The 24,755-nt window shown below is 40.9% G+C and overlaps 1 protein-coding gene across 1 annotated transcript in view; it reads right to left on the minus strand.

Moving 5' to 3' along the window:
• Nucleotides 1-24,755, minus strand: part of Dnah14 (dynein axonemal heavy chain 14) — a 215,082-nt gene that overhangs the window by 115,661 nt on the left and 74,666 nt on the right. The window contains 9 exon segments of the mRNA XM_042054001.1: nucleotides 1,046-1,261; nucleotides 4,984-5,118; nucleotides 7,665-7,754; nucleotides 12,616-12,787; nucleotides 15,772-15,848; nucleotides 16,876-17,056; nucleotides 18,398-18,466; nucleotides 20,137-20,282; nucleotides 24,327-24,380. Of these exon segments, the coding sequence (XP_041909935.1) occupies nucleotides 1,046-1,261; nucleotides 4,984-5,118; nucleotides 7,665-7,754; nucleotides 12,616-12,787; nucleotides 15,772-15,848; nucleotides 16,876-17,056; nucleotides 18,398-18,466; nucleotides 20,137-20,282; nucleotides 24,327-24,380 (1,140 nt within the window).

Raw genomic sequence — 24,755 nt, forward strand, 5'->3', positions numbered from 1 at the left:
ACTCAATTTTTCATATAGAAAGCATCTTCTTACCAATATAAAATGATAGCACCAGCTTAATAAAACTATCTCTTTAAATGACTAGGAATTGAGTTTGAAGTTAAAGAAATGTTTAAGTAGAAATTTCAACACATCCTGTCATTTCTTGGTATCTATAGGGGAGACAGTTTCTAGGAAGTTCCAGAAAATACAAAACTATGAGTGCTTAGGTACCCTCTGTAAAATGGTACAGCATTTACACACAACCTACACACATCTTCGTGTCTGGATTACTTACTCACTCTAACACAGGCTAAAGGCTATATTTAGATAGTTGAGAAAACAAGGAAAAGTTTGTATACACTCCTCACAGATACCATTTTATTTCCAAATAGTTTGGATCTATTTTGGGGTGAATTTGCAGGGATGAAGTTCAAGAATACTGAGGTCTGATTGTATTCTCAAAATTGTCCTAAATCATATTTGTATATTACTTTATGAGCTAGCAAATGCAGACTATTATTTTCTATCTTGCTAATCTCTTTGGTTTCAAATGTCACCTTTTGCTAATATAACTTACCTACTGAAAATTACCAATAATCTCACTTGTTAGTTACAAGAACAAAACTTTTCATTTTTGCCACTTATATTTACCATTTAACAAATTTTGCATCAAATAGTTTATTCATTTTTTTTAAAAAAACTATCATTACTTCAATTTGTAAGGTGTATTAGTGATACTTAAATCACCAGGTTGTTCTGTATCGAGGTTTAATTCTCTTTGTACTCCTTTCAACACAATTATCTCCAACTTCATTCCATGGTTTACTGACCATTTGGAAACTCAAGAGTAACCCTGTCTCAAAAATTCAAAAAAAAAACCAAAACAAAACAAAAATCATCAAAATATTTAACAGTGCATTGTCTACTTTAATAATATAATTTTTTTATAATACTTTCTCCTTTTATATTAATAGGTAGCTAATGATGTTTTAATAAAATAGCTTGAACTGTTCAACTATCTGTATTAGTCAAAGCAAAATACTAAATTCCACGCTAAACTTACATTAGAGAAATCTGTAATTCTTGACATTATTCCGAGATCACTGTCTTTATTGGAGTATTCTGCAGTGCTAATATGCACAAAATTTCGAACTGCTGCTGACAATAACCCATCACTCCATTCCATGGTATTAATGTTCAACTGTCCGTATAGTTCACCAAGGGTGATACATTTTGGATTCAAAACACAAACATCAACTTTTCCTTTTTTTCCTACAAGCTGGGGGCAGGAGGTGAGAAATTCAGCATTGCCTTAAGAGGAAATAGCTATAGTAGCACAATTATTTTTGTTGCCAACAGGTTTTAGGCAAAATCTTCTACATCAAACAAGTTTCTACAAAGGTAGTAATGAACAAGAAACAGTAAAAATGAACTTGTCTTGTTTAAGTAAGGCATACTATAAAAACCATTAAAACAATCTAAACAGTACAAGTAGCTCCTTCAAGAAAAGGCCCTCACTGCACTCCACTGCAGAAAATATATTTGGATTGGGATGTGGTTTGTTGGGATCCAGGGTGAAGGATAGCAAAACAGGGAACAGAGTGTTCTCTTAGTCTACTTGGATCTTATCCACAAATTTTTAACTTGCTTGGGCTTCACCTAAAGAATTGTCCTCTGTCTCATCTCACTCAGATTTTAACAGGAAAGATGTTATTGGGAAACACAGCTCACATAAGTCAAGGCCAGAGATTATGGGTACAGATAGGAAAGTGATGGGAATCTCCAGGAAATAAGACCGTAAAAACCCCAGTTGTATATACAGAGGAGCTGTGAGAATCACTTAAAAAATGTCTGTACACAGCAGGGTGTAGTTCAGAGGATAGGACCAGAATTAACACATGCTATTGAAGCTAAGACAGACTCAATCCACATTAATTGGTACTTAGTATGGTATACTAATTTACTAGGGCTTCAGACTAGGAGCCTTAAACTAATTTTTTTCATACTTCTTAGAGGCTGGACAACAATTGTATCGGGTTAGGGCCCCTTCCCTCAGAGCCACATTCTACCGTTAACTCTGTAAAGGACTTCTCTCTAAATACAGTTGGAGTTGGAGGCATTGTGAGCCAGGGATTAAACACATAAGTTTTAGGGGACATGATGTAGCTTACAGTAGATATCAGTGTAAGCCTAATATAATCACTGAGGAAAAATTGAAAAAAAATACAGAAAAGAAGATAAAAGGGAGATTGAAATGGTACACTAGGAAAAATCAAAACGAGGTAAAAAGTAGTAGACTGAGGAACAAAACAGAAAACAACACAAGTGCTGGGCTATTGTATTAAATGTAAATGGATTAAATTTACTACTTAAAAGGAAAAGAACAGTACAGTGGATAAAAGGCTAAGATATGCTCTAAACATATATTGCATGCAAAAGGCTCATTTTAATGCTAAAGATAAGAATTCAAGTCATTTAAAAATAAAGAAAACTTGTCTTCAAATAATTATTTCAAAAATGAAAAGAGAGTAAAATATTTCCATATATGGTAACCAAAAGAATACTTAGCCGCTATAATAATATACTTTGGGTAATAAGTTCATTAAAGAGGAAAAATACTGTATATTCATGGAAGGATAAATTCAAGATGACATAACATATACACCCCAAAGAACAGAGACTGAGAATATGTGAATATTGACAGGTCTATACTGGTACTTGAGACAGCAATTCACTTTCAGTAATAGATAGGACATACACAACTTCATTTTGTTTTTGATTTTTCTTTTTTTTCATGGTTTATTTTTTTATATGTTTTTGATTTTTCAAGACAGTTTTTTTCCTCTGTGTATCCCTAGTTGTCTTGGAACTCATCTGTAGACCAAGCTGGCCTCATACTCAGAGATTGACCTGGCTCTGCCTCCCAAGTGCTGGGCTTAAAGCCCTAAACCACCACCACCTGGCTTTAAATCTCAACTTCTATGCTTACATTTCACCTGAAACTGTGTATCCCAATTTAATCCTACCCCTTTAAAACATTCACAAACACCAGTCTAACAACCCTACTCTGTATTTGTTTAATTTTTAAACTATACTTATAGTGTGTGTGTGTGCACGGGCATATGCGCACAAACATACAAGATCAGAGAACAGCTGTGCAAGTGTGACTTCTCTCCTTCACCTTGTGGGTCCTGGGGACTGAACTGGGTCGTTAGGTTTGGTGGTAAACAACTTTACTGTCTGAGCCTTTCTGCCAGCACATTTTGTTTTACTTCTTGATGAGCTTCCTGTTAAGTCGTCTCTACAGGACTTGTCCACTTCAAACCACTGGACTGGGACTTCTGGTGCAATGTTAGCAATAGGGGTGGAAATGGTCTATCTCACTCCTGGCTGGAGGAAAGGCTTCCAGCCATCACCACATGGGTGTGAGGGAACTGTGGCTATTCCATAAACTCCCATATTGGGTTGAGGAGTTTCCTGCTTATTTCTGGTTTTCTGAAATCTTTTCTTCTAATTACAAAGGGAAGTAAAAAGCCACCACATTCCTTTTCTGTGACTTGATATGATCATGCGGCTTCTTCCTCTTGTTCTATTATCTCCTGTACTAAACTGGTTTAATGTTGGACTATCCTTGTATTTCTGAAGTGACTCCCACTTGGTCTTAGTGTACAATAATTCACTGCTCTTTGATGGCAATTATTGTTTAAGAACTCAGTGAGATATGTTTAGAAAATGAGTTTATAAAAAATAATTAGAAACTACAACTTGAATGGCTCTGAAGAGAAGATTTCATACTAACAGAAAAAATGCATATAACTGTGGAGCTGACTTTCTACGATGTGGAGTATACTATCAATAATGAAATCTTTAAATAATTAAAGTTCACATGGTTTAGGGGAGTATTTTATTTTATATTGCATTAGAATGTGAACTGGGTGGTGGTAGTGCACACCTTTAATTACAGCATGCAGGAAGCAGAGGCAGGTGGATCTCTGAGTTCAAGACCAGCCTGGTCTACAGAGCTAGTTCCAGGATAGTTTGGACTATACACAGAAATTCTATCTCAAAGAAACCAACCAGCCAACCAACCAAGCAACCTTCCGAAAACAAATATAAGCAAAAATGTATACGTAGGGACTTCCTGAGAATTCACAGACATCTAATATTTATTTAATAGTAAATCTATCAAAACACAGCATATTACATCAACCAGACAAAATAAAGACTAACGATCATTTTAGTTTTCAAATTTAATTAAATTTTACATGCATGGGAGCTTTGTCTGCATGTATGTCTACACTGTGTGCATGGCTGTGCCTGTAGAAGTTGGAAGAGGGTAACAGATTGTCTGGAATAGGAGTTACAGACAGCTTTGAGCTGCCAGGTGGGTGCTGAAAATTGTGCACTGGGCCTTTGAAAGAATAGTCAGCCCTAAATTGCTGAACCGTCTCTCCGGTTCCCTAACAATCATTATATACATTCCAATCATCAAAAATCCAAAGTTTTGGGGAACAGAAACTTACAAATATGATAAAGAATTTCTAGAAAAAAATTTCTAGAAAAAATAAATAAATTATTAGAGATAAATGTAATATCATATTGAAAAACTAAAAGCATGTTCAGGTTAAATTAAGAATAAAAACTATAGTTGACATACTCTTGGATGGGTAATCAATTTAATAACAAAAGAAAAATCACTTAAATATTGGAAAAGGGGTATAATTAATTTTATTTGAAGATGATTGGCTTAATACTCAGGAATGAATTGGGACTTCAGTTAAGTAGCGGAATACAAAACCTACAAATCAATCATGCTACTTGACACTCCTCCTCACCAGTGTGCTGTCCAAATGTCAACGTTCTCACGGCGATGGTTTCTCCATACAAAACCTCTAGAAACAAATCTAACAAGTACTTAAGATACAAATGTAGAAAGAAGAGATATGTGTACCGAAGCATAAGCTATGCACAGATGGAAAATGTTTTATTTAGAAGATTTACCTTTGAATCAGATTGTCTTTCTTTAAGTGATAAATTAGCTGCAACAGGAAGAATTATTAATGCTTTCTCTAAAATCCTCCTGGCGGTCGTCTTTCCTCCACCTGTTGGGCCCACTAGTATCACACCGACACAAGCCTAAAATGAAATTCAGATTAGTGTGCTGGGGAGCTATTGAATGTGTCTCTATACCACATCTCTGCCGGTTCCCATGCCCTTTTCCTTCATATGACTCTTCAGTCCACGCTTGCCCAGCCCTCTGCTTTCTTGTATTGCTTAAGGCTGAAGTGAGAAGAAATGTCCTAACCAAAGAATACTGTTAATTCTTGGTGCTGAACACTTCCTCCTGCTCTCCTCCTCTCCCCTCCTTGAGGCTTTCTGAACTGGGCTCTGTAACAATGATTTTTCTCTTCATTTTTTCTTTATTTTTCCACGCTAGACATCCCCAGTCATTGGCATTTCTCACTCTTCTTTACTGTTCCTTTGAGTCTCACCAGTTTGGCCTTAAGCAAGACCCAGGTTCTCATGGCTCTCCAATGGATATATTTTCTTAGTGCCTGCTTCAGTGAACATTTCCATCCCCTGTCTCATAAGCTTATCAGCTCAGCATAACCTAACATTTGCTTCTTTTTCAAACACGATGCTTCTTTTATGGACCAATTTCTCAGAGCAGGATATTCATCTTTTTCATTCAGCTCTTACAGTTTTCTTGATTCTAGTCCTGGTATAGGACTAGAATATAGAGTCTGTGATAAGATGCTTGCCTAGACTCCTCAGTTCAATCCCCAGCACCACACAAACACAGAAAAGAAAAAGCAAACAGATTGCTCATGTGTGCACACACTCTAGTGCTCACTCCCCATTCCCAGTCACTCATGGGGCAGATGAGCGGCATCTACTGACGCAGCAAAACCATGATGTCAGTCCAAACACAAGCAGTAGGTTTGTTCGAACTGAATGAGAACTGGCCTGGAGCACTGCCAGCTTCATCAGTCCTTATCTTGAACTTGACATGGTTCACACTGAAGAAAGATTACATTTGTGAAAAACAAGCAAACAAACCCTCCCTAAAACTAACAAAAGACCCACTTTCCAAGAACAGACTTTGTTCCCTTCTATATTTTTATTTCTTAGGTAAAAGCCAGGCCCAGTAATGATCGTGTCTCCCTCCTAAGAACCATCCAGCTTTCCTTGAGAGTGGCATTCAGATGGACATCAGCTCACTGACTTTCACTACCCCCTCCTTATGGGGTGATGTAAAAGTCTGTGCACGCCTGGATTGATGCTTCAAATATCAAGAGGGGGCATCAATACAGATACTCAGAGAGACCCCACCTGGTGCTCTAAGGTAGTCTCAGGTGGGCTGTGGGGTAGGTGTAGCTGTTTGGACCGAGAACGTTAGGTGGGCATTCACAGCTGGAACTGATGCTTAGGGTGGCCTTGCTCTGCTGGTCAGTAATCTGATGACGAAAGCCTAAAGTCCTAATGAGTATGGTATTTTGAATGTAATTGGCCCCCATAAACTCAAAGGGACTGGCACTATTAGGAGGTATGATTTTGTTTTGGAATGGTAATGTATATCCTGTGCTATTATATGTTAGAAGTATGTAATCTTTTTTTAATTTTTATTTTATAGGGAATTATGGTTAAGAGATTGCATGAATCCTAGAAGAAGCTTTGAACTTTGAGTATTAAAATATTACTGAGACTGTTAAAGACTATGGGGCCTTCTGAAGTTGAACTAAATGAATTTTGAATTATGACACTGTTACAAGCTTATGGGGGCCAAGGGGTAGAATATAGTAGTTTGAATGTAATTGACCCCCATAAACTCATGGGGAGTGGAACTATTAGGAGGTATGACTTTTTTGAAGTAGGTATGGACTTTCTGTAGAAATTGTCACTGTGGGGGCAGACTTTGCTCAAGCTACACTCAGTGTGACACTCAGACCACTTCCTGTTGCCTTCAGGGTCAAGATATAGCTCCTTCTTTACTCTCCCCTCCTTCTCCAGCACCATGTCTGCCTGCACACTGCCATGTCCCCCATGGTGATAATGGACTAAATCTCTGAAACTGTAGGCTGCCCAATTAAACATTTTCCTTTATAAGAGTTGCCATGGTTACAGTGTCTCATCACAGCAGTAGAAACCCTAACTAAAACAATGAGGTAAAACAAATATGTTTAGGTTATAGGTCCTATAAGCAAGATTAATTAGTGGCCAACATGCATCACACTCATGGGGAAATTCACCAAGAGCTAAGACAGTATATAAATGAGAGGTGGATGACCTTGGGGGGTCATTCTTTGTGGGTCCCTGATATTCTCACATGCTGTTGGAGCAGAGACATCAGCAGCTCATGTTTTCAAGGATGTAAGGCAGACTTTGGGGTGAGAATGATGGGGAATGACCGCAGGGTCTCATGCATGCTACATATGCACTCTACTACCGAACTACGCCCCATCAAGCACAAATTTGGTAACTGAAATGTATATTTAAAAGTCTCCTTCAGAAACAAAATTTAGGTTCTTTTGATGCCAGTGTTCTTTTAAGACTAGGGCTGCGTGCACTAAACTAAAGGTTCTCAAAGTACCATAACCCCTCTCGATTGTTCTGTGTGTTCACGTTTGACTTTACTGACTGAAACTCCCCTAAGACCTGCTGATGTCCCTGTCTGTACTCACCTGGAGCTGATGGTACAACTGTATGATCTTCTCTTTCTGAGGAGGCCAATGTTGAAAGTTTAATTGTTCTGTTGCGATAGTTATTGCTTTCTAAAAGAATATAAATATATTAAAGTGTATTATAACTTGACTATCCAGCTATCCATCCAGCCATCTATCTACTTATTGCAGTATTGGGGACAAAACTCAGGTCCTTGTACAAAGTAGTCTAATGACGTACTGTGCCATGCCCACAGCCCAAACCCTTCAATTGTAATCCTTCAGAACCTCTTAGCTATTTATTAATTACTATAGTTATTAAGAGTATTCTTCATTTTTTAGTTCACCAAGGTCTGTCCTTGAGAATAATTAAAACCACTATTTTTCTCACCAGAAATGTGCAATACATAAGAAATTTTGTGTTCACAGACCTTTGAACAAATTCATAAACCCTCCCCTCAGACTAAGAATCATCACTTTCAGATTTATTAATACACAAAATCATATGCACAAAACAAAAAAAATGGATTCTGCATGCTGTGTTTATACATCAGTGCACATGTTTGTAACACTAATAATAAAAGAAAAAGAGGCCATCAATTTAGGAGGGAGTGAGGTGGGACATAGGAGGGACAATAAATAAAGCTGAAGGGACTGTAAGTCCAAACAGCCCAAAACAAAACAAAACAATAATCCCTGGAGAACCAGGGTTCCTTCCAAAGGAAGGTTTGTGTCTAGGTAGATAGGATTGGTATGTCATCTCCTGTCCACTCCCCATTCTTTGCATCCCTATAATGAGAGAACAAAGCAGACAAAGGAGACAGCGTAGACAATTGCACAGAGGAGAACAGGCAGTTCCCAGGCAGGACCCTGAGAGGCAATCACTGAGTGCTTAAAGGTCAATTAGACAAGGTGATACAACAGGCCTAAAGATGTTGGCACCCAATATTGCTGTCCCTAGTGCTGTAGGGTAAATACTGATGGACTTGAATGGAGAGGCACACACGCTCCCACACAGCACAGCACAGTGCTTGATCTTCTACTGGCAGCCTAAGTGGCAAACCCAGACGAAGCTAACAAAGAAATGTCAGCGCTAAACCGTACCCTGGAGCAAAGGTCCCCGCAGACATTCATAGACCACTCCACCCAACAGCTGCAAAATACATAGTCTCCTTAGTGGCACATGGAAAACCCTCCATATACACTTTATAGTTGGTCACAAAAACAAGCATCAACAAATAAAAATTGAAATCACATCCAGTATCATTTTGGCCACAATAGCATAAAATTAGAAAGCAGCCACAAGAGACACTTGGGATACTAAACAACATGGTCCAGAAAACCTAGGGGTTGTACACAAGTACATGCCCCGGGACTGTGTGGGTGTGCACGCAAGGGAGCATGCTTGCATGTGTGAAGACAACCGTCAGGAGTCAGCTCCCTCCTTTCATTGTAGGATCTGGGCACCAAACTCAAGCTGGCAGGCTTGACTGCAAACACCTCACTGCTGAATCATTTTAGCAGCCCCGAAATTCTAAACTTTATTTAGACAAATGACAATGGCAACACAATATACCCCAAATGCCGCAATTAGAGCAAAAGCAGAATGTAGAGAGGTTTATAGGAAGAATCAGCCATCACCAGAAACAAAGACTTTGGGGCCGGAGAGATGGCTCAGTGGTAAAGAGCGCTTACTGCTCTTGCAGAGGACTTAGGTTTGAGTCACAGCACCTACAAGGTGGCTCACAACTGTCTGTTAACTCCAGTTCCAGGGGATCTGACACCTTCTTCTGGCTTCTGCAAGTACCATGCATGACATGGTGCATAGACATGCATGTAGGCAAAAACACCTAGACACATAAAAATCTAACTTCAAGAGAGGGTTTCAAATAAGTAACCTAATATTGTACCTTGAGGAATTAGCAAACAAACAAGCAAGCAAGCAAAAACTAGAGTAACCCAAATTCCAAGTTAGCAGTAAGGAAAAATATTGAATAAGTGCAGAAATAAGCAAAATAAAGATTAAAAATACAAACGATGAATGAAAGAAGTGTTAATACACGGGCACATGTGGAACGACGCATGTGCTCATGCATGCAGATGCATGTGCTCATGCACGCAGACGCATGTGGCCAGCAGAAGACAACCTTGGGGTCATCCTCAGAAATGTTGTCCACCTCCTTTGAGACAGGGTCTCTCATGGAGACCCTGGAGCTCACTAAGTAGGTTCTACTGACTGGCCAGTGACTCTCAGGGCCTGTGTCCACTTCCCCAGCGGTGGGTTTTAATCGTGCGCGGCCATGTCCAGCTTTTTATGTGGCTTGCAAAGGTTCAGACCCAGCTCGTCAGGCTTACAAGGCAAGCTTTTCATCAATTGAGCCTTTGAAGTTTTTTTTTAAAATATAAAGTTAAAAAATCTTTAACTAGACAAAGAAGTGAGAAGAGGCATATAAATAAAACTAGAGCCATAAAGGAGACATTATGACAGATACCACAACCGTAAAAAGCATCATTAGAGCCATAAAGGAGACATTATGACAGATACCACAACCATAAAAAGCATCATTAGAGCCATAAAGGAGACATTATGACAGATACCACAACCATAAAAAGCATTATTAGATAAAATTATGAACAATTGCTTGCCAAAAAAACCCCAGAAGAAATGAACAGATTTCTGAACATATACAACTTACTGAGACTGACTAAGGAAAAATTAGATGCCCAAGGAAGCCCATAAAAATAAAGGATGAGATTGGATCAATAATAAAACATTTCCCATTAAAGAAAATCTCAGGACCAAATGGCTCCACAAACGTTTAAAAATTTCTTCTCGAACTCTCTTTTTAAAATATGAAGGGAAAGAAATCTTTTAAATTCATTGTTTGGGCTGGCACTGTTTTGCTATCCACACCACCACAACAAAGGAATAATAAAGATCAGTATCCTTGAGGGATAGGGTTGCAAAAATCCTGAATAAAATTCTAGCAAATGAAATCCAACAGCACATTCAAAAGAGGTTTCACTGTGACCCGCAGAGATTCACTCCAGGGATGCAGGGTGCTCTACAGTACAGAAAGCAGTGAATGTTCTCACACTGACAGAATAAGGGACCCAAACCATTCCATCATCTCCACAGACACAGGACAAGCATTTGCTTAGAGGAAAGTCTAGTCTTTTTTTTTTTAAATAATAAATTATTTTATTGATGTCTTTCTATATAGGAAAGCTAATGTCTAGGCCTAGGGAGATTTTTTTTTTTTTAAAAAAAAAAATAAATCAGATGGGGGAGATTTTGGATGGATTATTTTTCTGGATTATATTTATGACTTCTCCATCTCATTTTTACAAAGCAACGTCAGTCTTTTTACTTTATTGAAGAGCTATATATTTTTCTCCACTCCCCTCCCTTCCTCTCCCCTCGCCTTCTACCCTCTGACCAAGGCTTTTGTTGTTGTTTTGTTGTTGTTGTTTTGTTGTTTTGTTGTTGTTGCCATTTTTTCAAATTATTACAGATGGCTCTCTACTTGTAAAAAAAAAAAATCAGCACAGAGACCACAAGTGAAGACATAAAATACAATAAAGTATAATTCTTTCTTAAAGTAAATGTTTTATACCAGTAGAGACATATTTATTGAACACCTTTATACACACTATGGCTACTTCAGAGTCTGAGAGTCCACAGGAACACAGCCCTACAGACACGGGGTGAGCAAGCTGGACATGGCGGCTCGTGGTGGTACTATCAGTGAGGCAAGAAAAAAAAATCAAGAAGAGGAAAGTCTACTTTTACAAATTAGTAAAAAAGAAAGCTAATTTTGAATTTCAAAAAATCTTTCTCAAAAAAATGTAAGTCCCAGAAGAAGACAGAAAAAATATTTCAAACACGAGAAGAGACTGTGAGGAGTTTGGAAGCAGAGGCTGGTTAGTTAAGAAGGCAACATGTTAGACCAGACTGCTAGGAGCTCTAAGAACAAAAGCCAGGGGATATGTTACAGGAAAACCAATATCAAGAACATGAAATTCAAAGAATCAAAATAGTGCTTTCTTCAATTCCGCACCAACCCAGTCTGAAACGCGATAGAATGCCTATGTCTGACTAGCTGGAGAAGGCTGTTCCAAGGAGAACCACAGAGTTAAAATTCTTTTATTTTCAGACCATAACAGAACAGTTATGATCATACATCTACTCTGGATGGGTCTCAAGGGGAATTCTTGTGAGCCTTCCTGCAGTATCTCTGGTCATGTTTACTACATACTTCATATGTGCTAAAACATAGTACGTAACCCGTGATTGCCAATCAAGTTAATTGCATATACTGCTGATACGTTAAAAGCATCTCTATTGTTCTTACTGAAATATCTAAGAAGAAAAAACACCCCTCAAGTCAGGTCTAAGACAGAGTAATCACTATGATTTGAAAGTCTGGACAGCTGGGAGAGAGGAAGCAGCAGAGGCAGAAGAGAGCAGGGAGAACAGGGGCAGGTAAAGGCAGGAAAGGCAGAATATGCTGGACGACCTGGCCGCCTGATGGTTCTGTCCATAATAATTTTGTTTTTGTACATAAGGTAATGGCAATTAAACACTGGTTTTGCTCATCTTAGGGGAGCAGCTTGGGAAGCCTTCTGGATACACTCCAAATACTGTAGACACTTAATAACAAAACTGTTAAATGCCCCTCATAATAGGGAGTAAGCACGGTGCTATTACAGGGAAACCCAAAACCCACATCAGCACTTAGGAAGGAGAACTCAGCTCACAGTACCCCCACTGTCTATTCGTTCTTTCCATTCATTAGTTACCATGTGCTTAAAGTCCCTTCCCCTCTCCTGGTAAAAACATGTCGGCAAGTGCTTTGCCCCTAATCCTGTGATGTACTTGACCTGAGTAGAGTATTTCAGAAGGAGTCACTGTATTTAAAGCCACATCAACCCACGAGGGACCTGGCAGTGCTTGCCATAGTTGTATTACCTCCAAGGCAAAGTGACGGACTTTCGGAACCGTTACTCCAGAGAAAGTATCTTCCATGATCTTTTCAAAAGGTGGGACGTCTTCGGGAAGGAACTTTGATAAACTAGCTTCTTGGATTGCCTCGATAATGATCAGAGATTCGTCTGCTTCGGAAAGACTGTTGCTGCAGTCGCTGAAGAAAACAAATACACATCGAGTCTGCAGTGCCCTCTCTGCACCCCAGACCCTCCCGTGTCCCTTGTGTTTGCTAAATGAAAGCAACTTTGGAATCTCACCTAAGGAATGCAAGGGAGAGAACTCCTCCTGTGGGCAGGAAAATCTACATCTCCCTAGTGATGTACTCATTGCTTAATCCTGAGAATTGCTGGATGCTTTTTAACATGGTAAAAGAATGAGTTTTTCCTTGATGGTAAAAATATGTTATGATTCTTCATTTTCATTTAGGGAAGAATTTAATCGCATATTCAATGTCTTTTTTTTTTTTTTTTTTTTTTTTTTTTTTTTTTTTTTTTTTTTTTTGGTTTTTCGAGACAGAGTTTCTTTGTGGCTTTGGAGCCTGTCCTGGAACTAGCTCTTGTAGACCAGGCTGGCCTCGAACTCACAGAGATCCGTCTGCCTCTGCCTCCCGAGTGCTGGGATTAAAGGCGTGCGCCACCACCGCCCGGCCATATTCAATGTCTTTAACAAATAAAGGAATTTTCAACTTTTCCCTTTTCTTCATTAAAATGTTTTTTGTTATGTGTGTTTAGTATACATAGAACTGTGTTTCACAAGAAAAGTTTACATGAGTATGTAATATACATATGATCACTATATTAGATATACACATGTATATATACATATACTATATAATACACATTGAGATCATCCCTTCGACATCCCTTTCCCCTTCCTATTAGTTCTCTTTGCTCTTCTGCAGTTTTATGTCTACTTTGATATCATATATACTCTTATGAATAGATATATCTATATGAAATCTAGGAACTACAAATGAAAGAAAATATATTTATCTTTCTGAAGTTGGCCCAACTTTCTTGACTTGACTTAAACTATACTCTTATTTTCAAGAGGAGTTTACCCTAGGCCATCCCTGTCTGGATGCCACCACTGCTGTGTGCAGCATGAGGTGCAGATATTGTGCGCCATACTTTGTTGTGTTTCAAATCCATAAGTTTTTTCTAATTCATTCCTATATGATCACCTTTGAATATTTTGAGATAAGCAGATCCGTATCTATTAAAAACGTTCTTTTGGTTTTTATTTGTTGTTGATTCTAGTTTTTTTTTAAATGCGTGTGGGTGTTTGGCCTACATGCCTACACATAGAGGTATACCACCTGCATGCAGTGTGCACAGAGGCCAGAGAAGACTTGTTACAGAGAGTTGTGAGCTACCTGCCACATGGATGCTGGGAATTAAACCCAGGTCCTCTGGAAGAGCAGCCAGTGGTCTTAACTGCTGAGCTATCTCTCTAGCCCCTGTAGATTCTAGATTTTGAGTTTTGGTTTTAAGCACCATACAAAGCCTGTGGTAGTCAGTGTTGGTTATCAACACAATTGGATACAGAGTGAGCGTGGAGACAAATGCCTGCTCACAGCTGGGAATTTCTAGACTGTGTTAACTTTGTTCCACCCAAATGTGGGCGACACCATTCTGTGGGGTTCTGGACTGAATGAGAAGAAAGTGAACTGCGCATCCCTGATGCAGACACAATGCTACCAGCTGCTTTGGGCTCCTGCTGCCATGATGGATTGTTGAGTCAACACCAACTTTCCTCCTCTGAGTTGCCTTGGTCAGGTATGTTGCCATAGCAACAAGTAAGTCACCAGCAGAAAAGGGCCACGGTTCACTTTCTAGCACTGGGGGAAGTCTTCTCTCCTCCAAGAATATTAGAGACAACTTGTTCCTTCTGATAGTTTTATGTTTGAGGTTTATTTACCTTTAAATCCCTCAACTATTTTAGAGACTGTCTGGGCAAACACTGTGGAGCATGGTTCTTACTTGGCCCTTCTGTAAGCAATGGCTGGTCCCCTATACTGAGCATCAAACTCTCTGATCTTAGTGATGGATTTATGACATACTGCATATGTCCCAGGCATGCATCCCTGCCTCCTGACTTTCTACATTATTTCAACACTTTGCCCATTGACAATCAGTACCACAGTTTTAATTGTTGAAGTTTTACAATATAGCTTAATCCTCAGAAAGGTATTTTCCTTTAATTTCTCTTGTTTTTCAATATTTTAAAACTACCTTTATTTTTCCATGTGAATTTTAGAATCAGTTGTCTAAAAACAAATAATAAAAAAAACCTTCTGCTTATTCCTGTATTATGGACACATGCAACCATGCCAGCCTTTAATGTGGGTGCTGGGGATTTGAACTTCGGTCCTTGTGTTTGTAGAACAGGCACCCATATACCCACTGAGTCTCCTCCTCAGGCTCCCTATTCTTAATATCACCTTTCATAAACCAACACTGGATATGTTTAGCTTTTATGATATTTTATGTTAGAAGTTCTATTAATTTCAGTTATTTACATCTGATTTTCACTTTGCAGTCTTGTTAGCACCAGGGTCATCCACGGTACTGAAGTCTACCAGGGTCATCCACAGGTACCGAAGTCTACCAGGGTCATCCACAGGTACCAAAGTCTACCAGGGTCATCCACAGGTACCGAAGTCTGTGGATGTCCAAGTCCCTCACATAAAGTGTTGTATTTGCTTATCTACACACTCTACACACTCCTCCCATGCACTCTGAATCTTCTTTAGAACACTGGCAATGCCTAACACAGCACTGACACTGTGTTACTAGCCACGCTCCACTGATTGTGGACAAGTGAGGGTGTGTGTCAGTTTCGTGCAGGTACCGTTTTCTCTTTCTCGTTATTTCTACTCTAGATGGGCCCTACATTTCTCTGCATGCTTTATTACACATCAGTAATGCAGACCTTCTAAAGAACAGGCCCCACTAGGGATCTGGAATCCATGATCTGGTTCATTTTTGTTCTTTTGATACCACTAAGTACCTGCCAGTCCATCTTAGTGTGGTAGTCTGGTAGCTTCTGTTTTTGCTTGCCTTAATTAAAATTCTACAAATTATCCAGTGGTATGTAACTCTCTGAACCTTGCACTAAATTCAAATGTCCACTGACCATTTATACTCCTGTTTCTTCTTTTCTGCCATTATTAAAACTGTCTTCAAGATCTTCATGCCGAAATCATAATGCTCCTAAAATAGAGTATTCAATATCTGAGTTCCTATAGTTCTCAAGGGAAAATAGAGTATTCAATATCTGAGTTCCTACAGTTCTCAAGGGAAAATAGAGTATCCAATATCCGAGTTACTATAGTTCTCAAGGGAAAATAGACCCATTTAAGACAGTCACACACACATATGTAAATTAATAACCATCTAGTCTGTAAAAGGAGATATCTGTATGAATCTAAAAACCCCAATTCTGACTCCAATGCTTTTATTTCTCTTCTAAGTTTGTGCTTGACTTATGTCCTTGTCTTCTCTTCTTCCATGCCTCCATTCCTCCCTCCCTTTAGAGTTTTACTGTGTTATCCAGCCTGGCCTTGAATTCTTGGACTCAAATGTTCCCATTGTCTCAGCCTCTCCAGTACTGAGGACCAAAGGCATGCACTACTGAATTTTGGAGAGCCTCTTTCTTAAAAGAAAGAGTGGTAAGTGTTAACAGTTATGGCATACCAGTTACACTGTCTGAGAACCAGGAAGGGGCATGGGAAAATAACAAGAGGAAAGGAAGACTTTGGAGAAAATGTGGTTTGCTGACCAAACCATTTTGGGTTAGAAACAAATACTCAGATCCCAGAACAATTCTCAAGAAGGTGTGGGACTCAACACAGCTGCCCTGGTAACTGAGCTTCCGAGTGCAGTCTGCTCAGCTGTGCACTGACGAACAGAGTCAGGCCAAGTGCTTGTGATTTCACAAGTCCTTCAAATCACTGAGATGCACATGGAGCTGCAGAACACGGATCTGGAGGCTCACATCCATGAGCAGAGAGAGAAGATGTGATCTGAAGTAACATATATGCCACCACTTTCTCCAGACCTTTGAGTAAAGGCCGAGGACCATGGATGCACAGCCACTTTGAAGACAGCAACTCCCGTCTTACAGTGGGCCCAGCTGGTCCTGCCAATTCCTGGCCAATAGCAGAAATGCCTTTGCATCACTTTTACATGACCAGCTTTATACTTTATATAATATAATTGGAGAGAGGCAGTTCCTCACGTGCTTTGACAGCTGCTTGCTGGCTAAATCGTAAAGGTTAACGAGCTTTCCTGATAGTGATCTTGCAGATTTGAAGCCAAATGAGAAGAGAATTACTTCAGTGATCATTTTGTAGTGGGGCACCATCATTGCTATTGGGCGAAACAGAGATTTTAAGTTCTCTGGGAGCTCAACTCGACCTCTATCTCTAAAGAGAAGAAAAACAGCAACAATAATAAAAATCCAACCGCGCCTTGCATTTTTTCCAGATGTGAAATGCCATTACTTTGCCCTCACATAATTCCATTGGCTTTCTGTGTGACCCATATGTGGAAATTAGTTTACAAGGTGCCTTTCACCTTTCCTCCCGCCCACATGCTATGCTAGCCTATCATACGCCTTGTGTTTCATTGTACGCTTCACCTTGTCTCAGCCCTTTCTGCTTCCTGGGGCCAAGGCAGCACTGTTCAATGTTTGATGGACCTAGCCCAGAGTCAGAGACTTAGTGTAATCACCTGCATGGACAGGGTGGAGATGTCACATCCATTCATAGAGAGAGGCAGTTGTGGGGCTGTGTCAGCTCTACAAGATGGAACTCATGCTTGGCGCCACGATGCATGAACCTGTGGCTGGACAGGTGACCGTCCGGGGAGAGCCAACCACAGTCACTCTGCACACCACTAAACTGACTCCTAAGGCCTCATCCTTACGCCTATAGAGAAGCCCATTTTGAATCTCAGCAGAGAAGCTAGGTGGTGATGAGCACATACTCACAACTGGTCAAGTTGGAGACAACAGGAGACGGCCGAATCCTTGGCCATCAATGACATTAGTATCACACCACCCCCTTCCAAGACTCAAGGGTCACTGTGGAAGAGTGGGTATGGATGTCTAGAGGTGACTACAAAGGAACAGTGTTTTGCAGGGTGCTCATGACATGAAAGCTAAAAGCCACCTTTTCAACTAATTTTCAGGTAAATGTCACATAGAAAGCCAATAGAATTCTTTTTTGAGGAAAGTATATGGTTTCAAGTTTGAAAAAGTCTACACAACAGGGTGGTTGGACATATGACCTCCTGATGGCTGCAACAGCATGAATGTCTAAAACCTGGCTAAGATTGCATCAAACAAAACCCCATCATGGACGGGGAGGAGGGCACTGAGTCCCATCCCTCTTGGAGGAGGTGTTGGTAATGGTGACTGCCGGGGGAGGGAGAGCTTGAACAGTGGGGTCCCTGAGGCTGGCTGTGCTCCAGGGGACAGCCCACACCCAAGGGTATATGGGTAGCACTATCTGGATTTGATTTCTTTTTTAGAACGAGGACACAAAGTTGTTTGCGTGTAGAACGAGGGATGGATCTGGGAGTAGTTAGGGTGAGGGGTGAATGAGATCTAAATACAATGTAAGGCATTCTCAAAGAATTAGTTCAAAAAAAGATTCCGGAGGGTGAATGATAGCTACACGGTACCAGACAACCCCACCCACAGAGAAGGTCAAGGGATCTTGTCTGTGTATACTGTCATTAGACTCATTAATATTTACCCAGGATTTAAGGTGACAAACATGGCACATGACATATTGATACGTAGTTCTTTACCATCCAGTAGAAATCTAAAAGACAGTAAAGCATTCATTAAAATCACTCCTATAGGCCAGGCAGCAGTGGCACAGGTCTATAATATTAATATTAATATTAATCCAAGCACTTGGGAGGCAGAGGCAGGGAGGCAGCTGGATCACCGTGAGTTCGAGGCCAGCCTGGACTACAGAGTGAGTTCCAGGACAGTCAGAGCAATGCAAAGAAACCCTGTATAGAAAAAAAAACCAAAAACCTCACCCTCCAGGCCTAAGGGTATTAAAACTTTAACTAACCAGGGAATTTTCTTAAGGCTTTATTACACTTAAATCCAAATAAAACTTACTTAACAACAACACAGAAAGAAGGAGGTGGTGGCCTATTCTGAGACAACGCTGAGTTCTACTGTGATTCAGGAATATCTGACCCTATCTAAAGATGTCTGAGAACCTTTGGGTCTAGGTGTTGGAAGGCACCATTGGACAAAATGATCCACACAGGGAAGTGACCCTGTGAAGCCCTCAGTGTGTTGGGCCTGCAAACTCACTAGAGCACATCAGCAGAGCACAGAGCTCCTGCCTGGAACACAGCCCACGTCCAGTTACAACGCAGGAGCTCAGCGCTGACTGACCTTCCTCCAGCCCCGGGTTCGGTTCCCCACACCCGCATGGTTGCTCCCAGTCATCTGTAACTCTAGGCTGAGGATTTAAAAAATAATAAAATCTCAAAAATAAAAAAAATATATGCAGACAGCTGTGAGGCAGATGCTCTGCCCTAAACACCATGTCCTGCCGGCTACAACCCAGGCAGAGACAATGGCAAGAATTTCTGGGGTGGTTTCTTACAGAGGAAGACAGTGTAAACATGAGAGGCAGAACGACCAGACACAGCTGGCCAGTTCTTGGGCACAACACTTCGTAGAGGTCAAAGCAGAGAGGAGAGTGGTAAAATGGGGGTTACAATACCCCATCTGTGTCCGCCTGTAAGCTCTGGTAACACTAACAGCATGAAACCAATCAGAGCAAAGTTAGCACCATCAGCATGAGCTGGAAGGGAAAACCTGTTTATTATTCATAAACAACAGTAACCCTAACATACATATATTTTCTTGTGGTTTTTTTTAAAAAAGAGCACCTCAGTTTAGAATGGTGAGCTGGGACTTCAGGGGTGCAGCCAGGATTTCTGTTTTTAAATGGGTATAGAATTAAAGAAAAATTCATGTAGAATTAAGGAAAAATATTCATAACTCTTGTTTGATTTCTTTAAGTGTAATATCCTAAGATAAAAGAGATTCTAAGATAGAAAAAAATATTAACTAGAGTATATCTGCATTGAGGGCTGGCGGCTCCAGGCTGCTCCAAAGTGTGAAAGGAGGGTGGATACCTTTAATTGACATTAAAGTTGAATATATATATATGTATATATATATATTTATATATATATATAGTGTATATATACACAATATGTATACACACATATATACAAACATTCATACACACACACACACACACACACACACATTTCTCCCATGTTATTCGTCAGAGGAAAACATTCAAGGCAAGTGTCATTCATTTTGCTGCATGCTAAACAAACTAAACCAAATAAAAACTCAAAGACCCCAATACTTAAGAAAAGGACTCAGCACTAATTAAACAGTAAATGTGTATCAGATTCCATCCCAAAGGTGTAACCCATGCATAAATACCTCACAGAATAGCTGTCTTTTGCAACCTTGATGGTTAGGATCTGTGAGGCAATGACGGAGAGAACTTCTATATCTATCCGGTTGAACTCATCGAAACAGCACCAAGCTCCTGACTGCACCAACCCAAAGAATAATTTCCCCATTATCTTAAAAAAAAATAAGAGGATTGATTACAGAAACTATAAAGGCAAACACTTCCACCTGGATACTAAATTGTATGTATTCTTCTCATCTTCCCCAAGCCAGGTTTCTTTTGCATTTTTCTCTCCATAGAGTTTAGCAGTTGCTTCGACTCTTGATGAGTTCACCGTGTTTCTTTTGAAAGCTGAAACACACACAGCAAACACCTGCGGTCCAGGACCATTGGCAGGTGCAGCTGATGGCCAGCTGCACAAAGCCATTTGGGTCTCAGAGCTGCATCCTAGAGGTGTTTCTATGACCCTGTTGCAGCAGACAGGAGTCAAGTGTCAGAAGGCATATGTCCTTCTCTGGAGCAGGCAGACTCCTTGTAGTTTAGTGTGGTCTATAGATGAGGTAATTGGTGCCAGGGGTGAGGGTGAAGGGGAGGGGATGGGGTAGGTAGGGGTTGGGGATCTTGTAAGCAGGTGTCCTTGAAACACTGTTGCAAACTATTAAAAGCCCTATTACTGTCAATGATAGAATTCCAAGATCTTATCGTCAGCACTCTTCTGATAATAAGGTGATGAAGGCTGGAACAATTTGACTCTGTTGGATTCCTCCTTGCTGTCCCAGCTGTGCCTTGAGTAAAAGGACTCACAGCTGACCCCAACACGAAATGTCTAGAGGACTGCATCGGTGCTTCAAGAAAACCACAACACAACTGTAGCAAGGAGGGAGGAGCTGCTTGTTTGTGCTGGCCACCCAGCTAGTTTAGCCCCGAAATAATCATGGCCTACCAGCAAAGTCTCAGCACGTCTGTCTCTGGCAGTGGCTCCATAGCGTCTCCCTGGCTCGGCCCTTCTTTCTCCCAGCATACAGCCTAACTTTCCCCGCCTAGTTCCGTTCTTCCCTGCCATAGGCTCAAAGCAGTTTCTTTATTAATTAATGGTTGTAGTGAGAGCTGTGGGCTGTGTTCCCACTGCCCTGCTCCCGGCCGCCTGGCTAGCTTATGCCCCAAAATAACAACATACAAACTGTATTCATTTAAACACTGCCTGGCCCATTAGTTTCAGCCTCTTACTCACATCTTGACTAACCCATATCTAATAATCTGTGTAAAACCACGATTGGTGTCTTACCAGGAAAGATTCAGCATGTCTGACCTGGCAGCTGGCTCCATCGCATCTGACCCAGAGAGGAGAGGCAGGGCAATAGCCCGAGGCATCTGCCTCACTTCCTTCTTCCTGTTCTGTCTACTCCACCCACCTAAATCCTGCCCTATCAAAAAGCCAAGGCAGTTTCTTTATTAACCAATGAGAGTCCTCCATCAAATGGCAATCACAGCACAGAGGGAACTCCCACACCACACAACTGCAGCTGATTGCCTCATTCCTGGTGGCACAGGTTTGGGAGAAGTTCAGAATTTGGGCCAGGTTTTTTGTTTTTGTTTGTTTTGAACCATCACCAGCCTTGTGAACACTGACTGTAACAATGTCCGCAGGGGCCAGAGGGAGTGTTTCCCCTGACAGCCTAGCCAGGGAACTGCTCTGACAGACACTAAAAAGGGAGCCTGTGATTGTTTCAAGCACAAATCTCGATGGCTGTGACTGATGCCAAAGGCAAGGCCTCAGCACCCCCCTGTGCTCACCGGGGAGTCTGATGGGAGATGGGACTGCCGTGCTCCTGCCGCTAGACTGCAGCTTTAGGTCCAATGATAGTGTCTTCACTTGCTTTCTATCAGTGTGATAAAGACGTGACCGGAAGCAATTTGGGGAAGAATGGGATTTTTTTTTTAAGGCTTACAGTTGTAGTCCACCATGTAGGGAAGTCAGGGCAGGAACTGTTGGCAGGAACTGAAGCAGAAGCCGTGGAGGAAGCTGTTTACTGGCTTGCTCCTCATGCCTTGCTCCACTACCCTTTTAATTCAGCCCGGGGCCAGTCAATCACCAGAGAGGCGCCACCAAAGTGAGTTGGGCCCACCCACATCAGTCCTTAGTCAAGTAAATGCCCCACAGACTTGCCTACAAGCTAATCTGATGGAGGCATTTTCTCAGTTGGAATTCCTTCTTTATTGACCCTGGCTGTGCCAGGCTGACAAAAAACTAACCAGTAAGGGCTTCTCACAAATGGCCCTTTCTTGCCTGTTTTTAGCACTGTGGGCTGAGCTGAAAGTAGCCATGGAGACTGAAAAGTAGTGACAAAAACAGGCAGCAACAGCAGTAGTGGCAGAGTGGGCAGGCTTAGCTGTGCACGTGGCAGGTTAGCTTGATGGTTAGCAACTGACGAGCTGCAGCGGACGACTCAAGAGCAGCCAGCGAAGGGCACACGGCCGTGGGAGCAGGGTCTTCAGGCTGAAAAGCTCCAAAGATCCAGGAAGCAGGCACTGGAAGAATTCACAAAACTAGGAAGTCTTTAGGGACAAGGGCTTAGGCCCTGACTGTAACACTGGCTAGTGTTAAGGGTTAAGGAATCCTGACATTGAGGCCACCATTTGAACCATTATGTTGGTTAATGTCTAAGGTTGGAGAATCCTAATAAGGGCTGTTTGGAAATTACAATGTAAGCTGCATTCATAGGCAGAGGAATCTCAACTTCCGGGGCCTACATAGGAGCTTTAACACCAACAGGATAAAGCACCCTGATTCCAGAGGCCTGTGGGAGGATGGTGACATTGGAAGGTGCCACGGGCTGCTGCTCCCACCTGCACACTGCCACCAAACATAGAGAGAAAGGAAAGCTGCCAAAAGCCCAGCTCTTGAAGGACTTCTTGCCTAGCCACAATTTTCTATTCATGTGGAGCAAGAGGACACACACCAAGCTGATTGGCACCACAGACTAGTGAACCAAGCCCTGAGCGCGAGGTAGATCCCAGCCAGCCTCAAACCCGCCCAGCAGAGGCATGCAGGACAGTCCGCCCAGCAGAGGCACGCAGCTGAAGGCCTTTCCTCCTTTTGCTAGCAGCCACAGGCCTGCGTTAACCAGGCCTTCTGTGAACACTAAAAGGCCACACTGAAGTCTGTTGATTTGTAAATAAATACTACCAGGTTAAAGGAAACAGTCAAGCAGAGCCAACGCCAAACAAAACAAAACCCTTCATGGGCAGAAGGGAGGCTGAGGAATGCTGGGTTCTCAGGTATGAAGAGGGAGAGAATAAAGCCCATGGGTCCGGGAGGGTACAGAAGCTTCTGGAAAAAGCAAAAAATCAGATACCTTTGTATTAAGTGTCAATATTTGTTCATTGTGGGGTATTTTGGGTGCTAATCAACATGTAAAACAAGTTACAGAGTTGGGAATGTGGCTGTTATAGGGCACTTGGCACCACACGGACCTGGGTTCAGTCCCAGCATTAAGATCCAATGCCCCAAACCATGGTGTTGTGACACTTAAAGAGTTCAATCTGTATCTGACACATAGGGGAGACAAAATTTTAATAAAAGTATTTCAAGATTTTATTAGGCCTGTCTTAGACAATTATCATTATTATGTTTACAATTCTTTTTGATGTTAATCACTGTAACTTCTTTGAATTTTTCAATTACCTTTTCAATAACTAAACGTTCAAGGTAAGAAACATTTGGATTGCTTTTTATTTTAGTTTTTGATTTTTCGAGACAGGGTTTCTCTGTAGTTTTGGAGCCTGTCTTGGAATTAGCTCTTGTAGACCAGGCTGGCCTCGAACCCACAGAGATCCGCCTGCCTCTGCCTCCTGAGTGTTGGGATTAAAGGCACCCACCACCAAGCCTGGCATGAACATTTGTATTTGTATTAACAAAGAAGCACAACCACGTGCTCTGTGCAAGTGAGGTTTTGTTTAGAAAGAATCCCTCCGTCATAAACACTGAGAATTATCGCTTTAAGGAATAAAGGTGAACCACTTTAAAAATGGTAATGTTTACATAATGTTTTAACTTTCAATTAGATTCTAGGCTTCTAGTCTCTATTCATTAAAAGACTAATAGTATGTGTACTCCTACCAATACACTTTTTTGGTATTTTTCTTAGTTTCTTTAATTCCTTAATAAATTACTTTTCACGCACATTTTATTTAAGGATATATGCTTATGCTTTACCTTATAATCCAAATCTTCAAAACAGTTGAACACCACACAATGTTTGCCATAGCACTGGAAAACAAAATACTGTTTTAATATAGTACTTGAGTGATGCCATAAAATAAAGATGTTTAAACTGCCAGAGTAAGAAAAATATTTCTATTAAGCTTTTTGAGAAAAACAACTTAGTTTTAAAAACTGCATTCGACCCCAAGTTTAGAGATCCACAGAACGGATACAGGAAGCGTGCGACTGGTCGCTGCAGGAGAGTTGGCTATTTACACAACAACAACAAAACCATTAGGACAACAGAGCAGAGTAGAAATGACCGCTTCCCTCAACCTCCTGTGCTGTTAACTGGTCAGTTCACACAGCGGTGTTCCAGATAAATGCAAAGACGGATGGCTTAGCCAGACCTTTTTGTGTGATAGACATTCACAATTTAAT

This window comes from Arvicola amphibius, chromosome 12 (assembly GCF_903992535.2).
Source record: "Arvicola amphibius chromosome 12, mArvAmp1.2, whole genome shotgun sequence".
Classification (NCBI taxonomy): Eukaryota; Metazoa; Chordata; class Mammalia; order Rodentia; family Cricetidae; genus Arvicola; species Arvicola amphibius.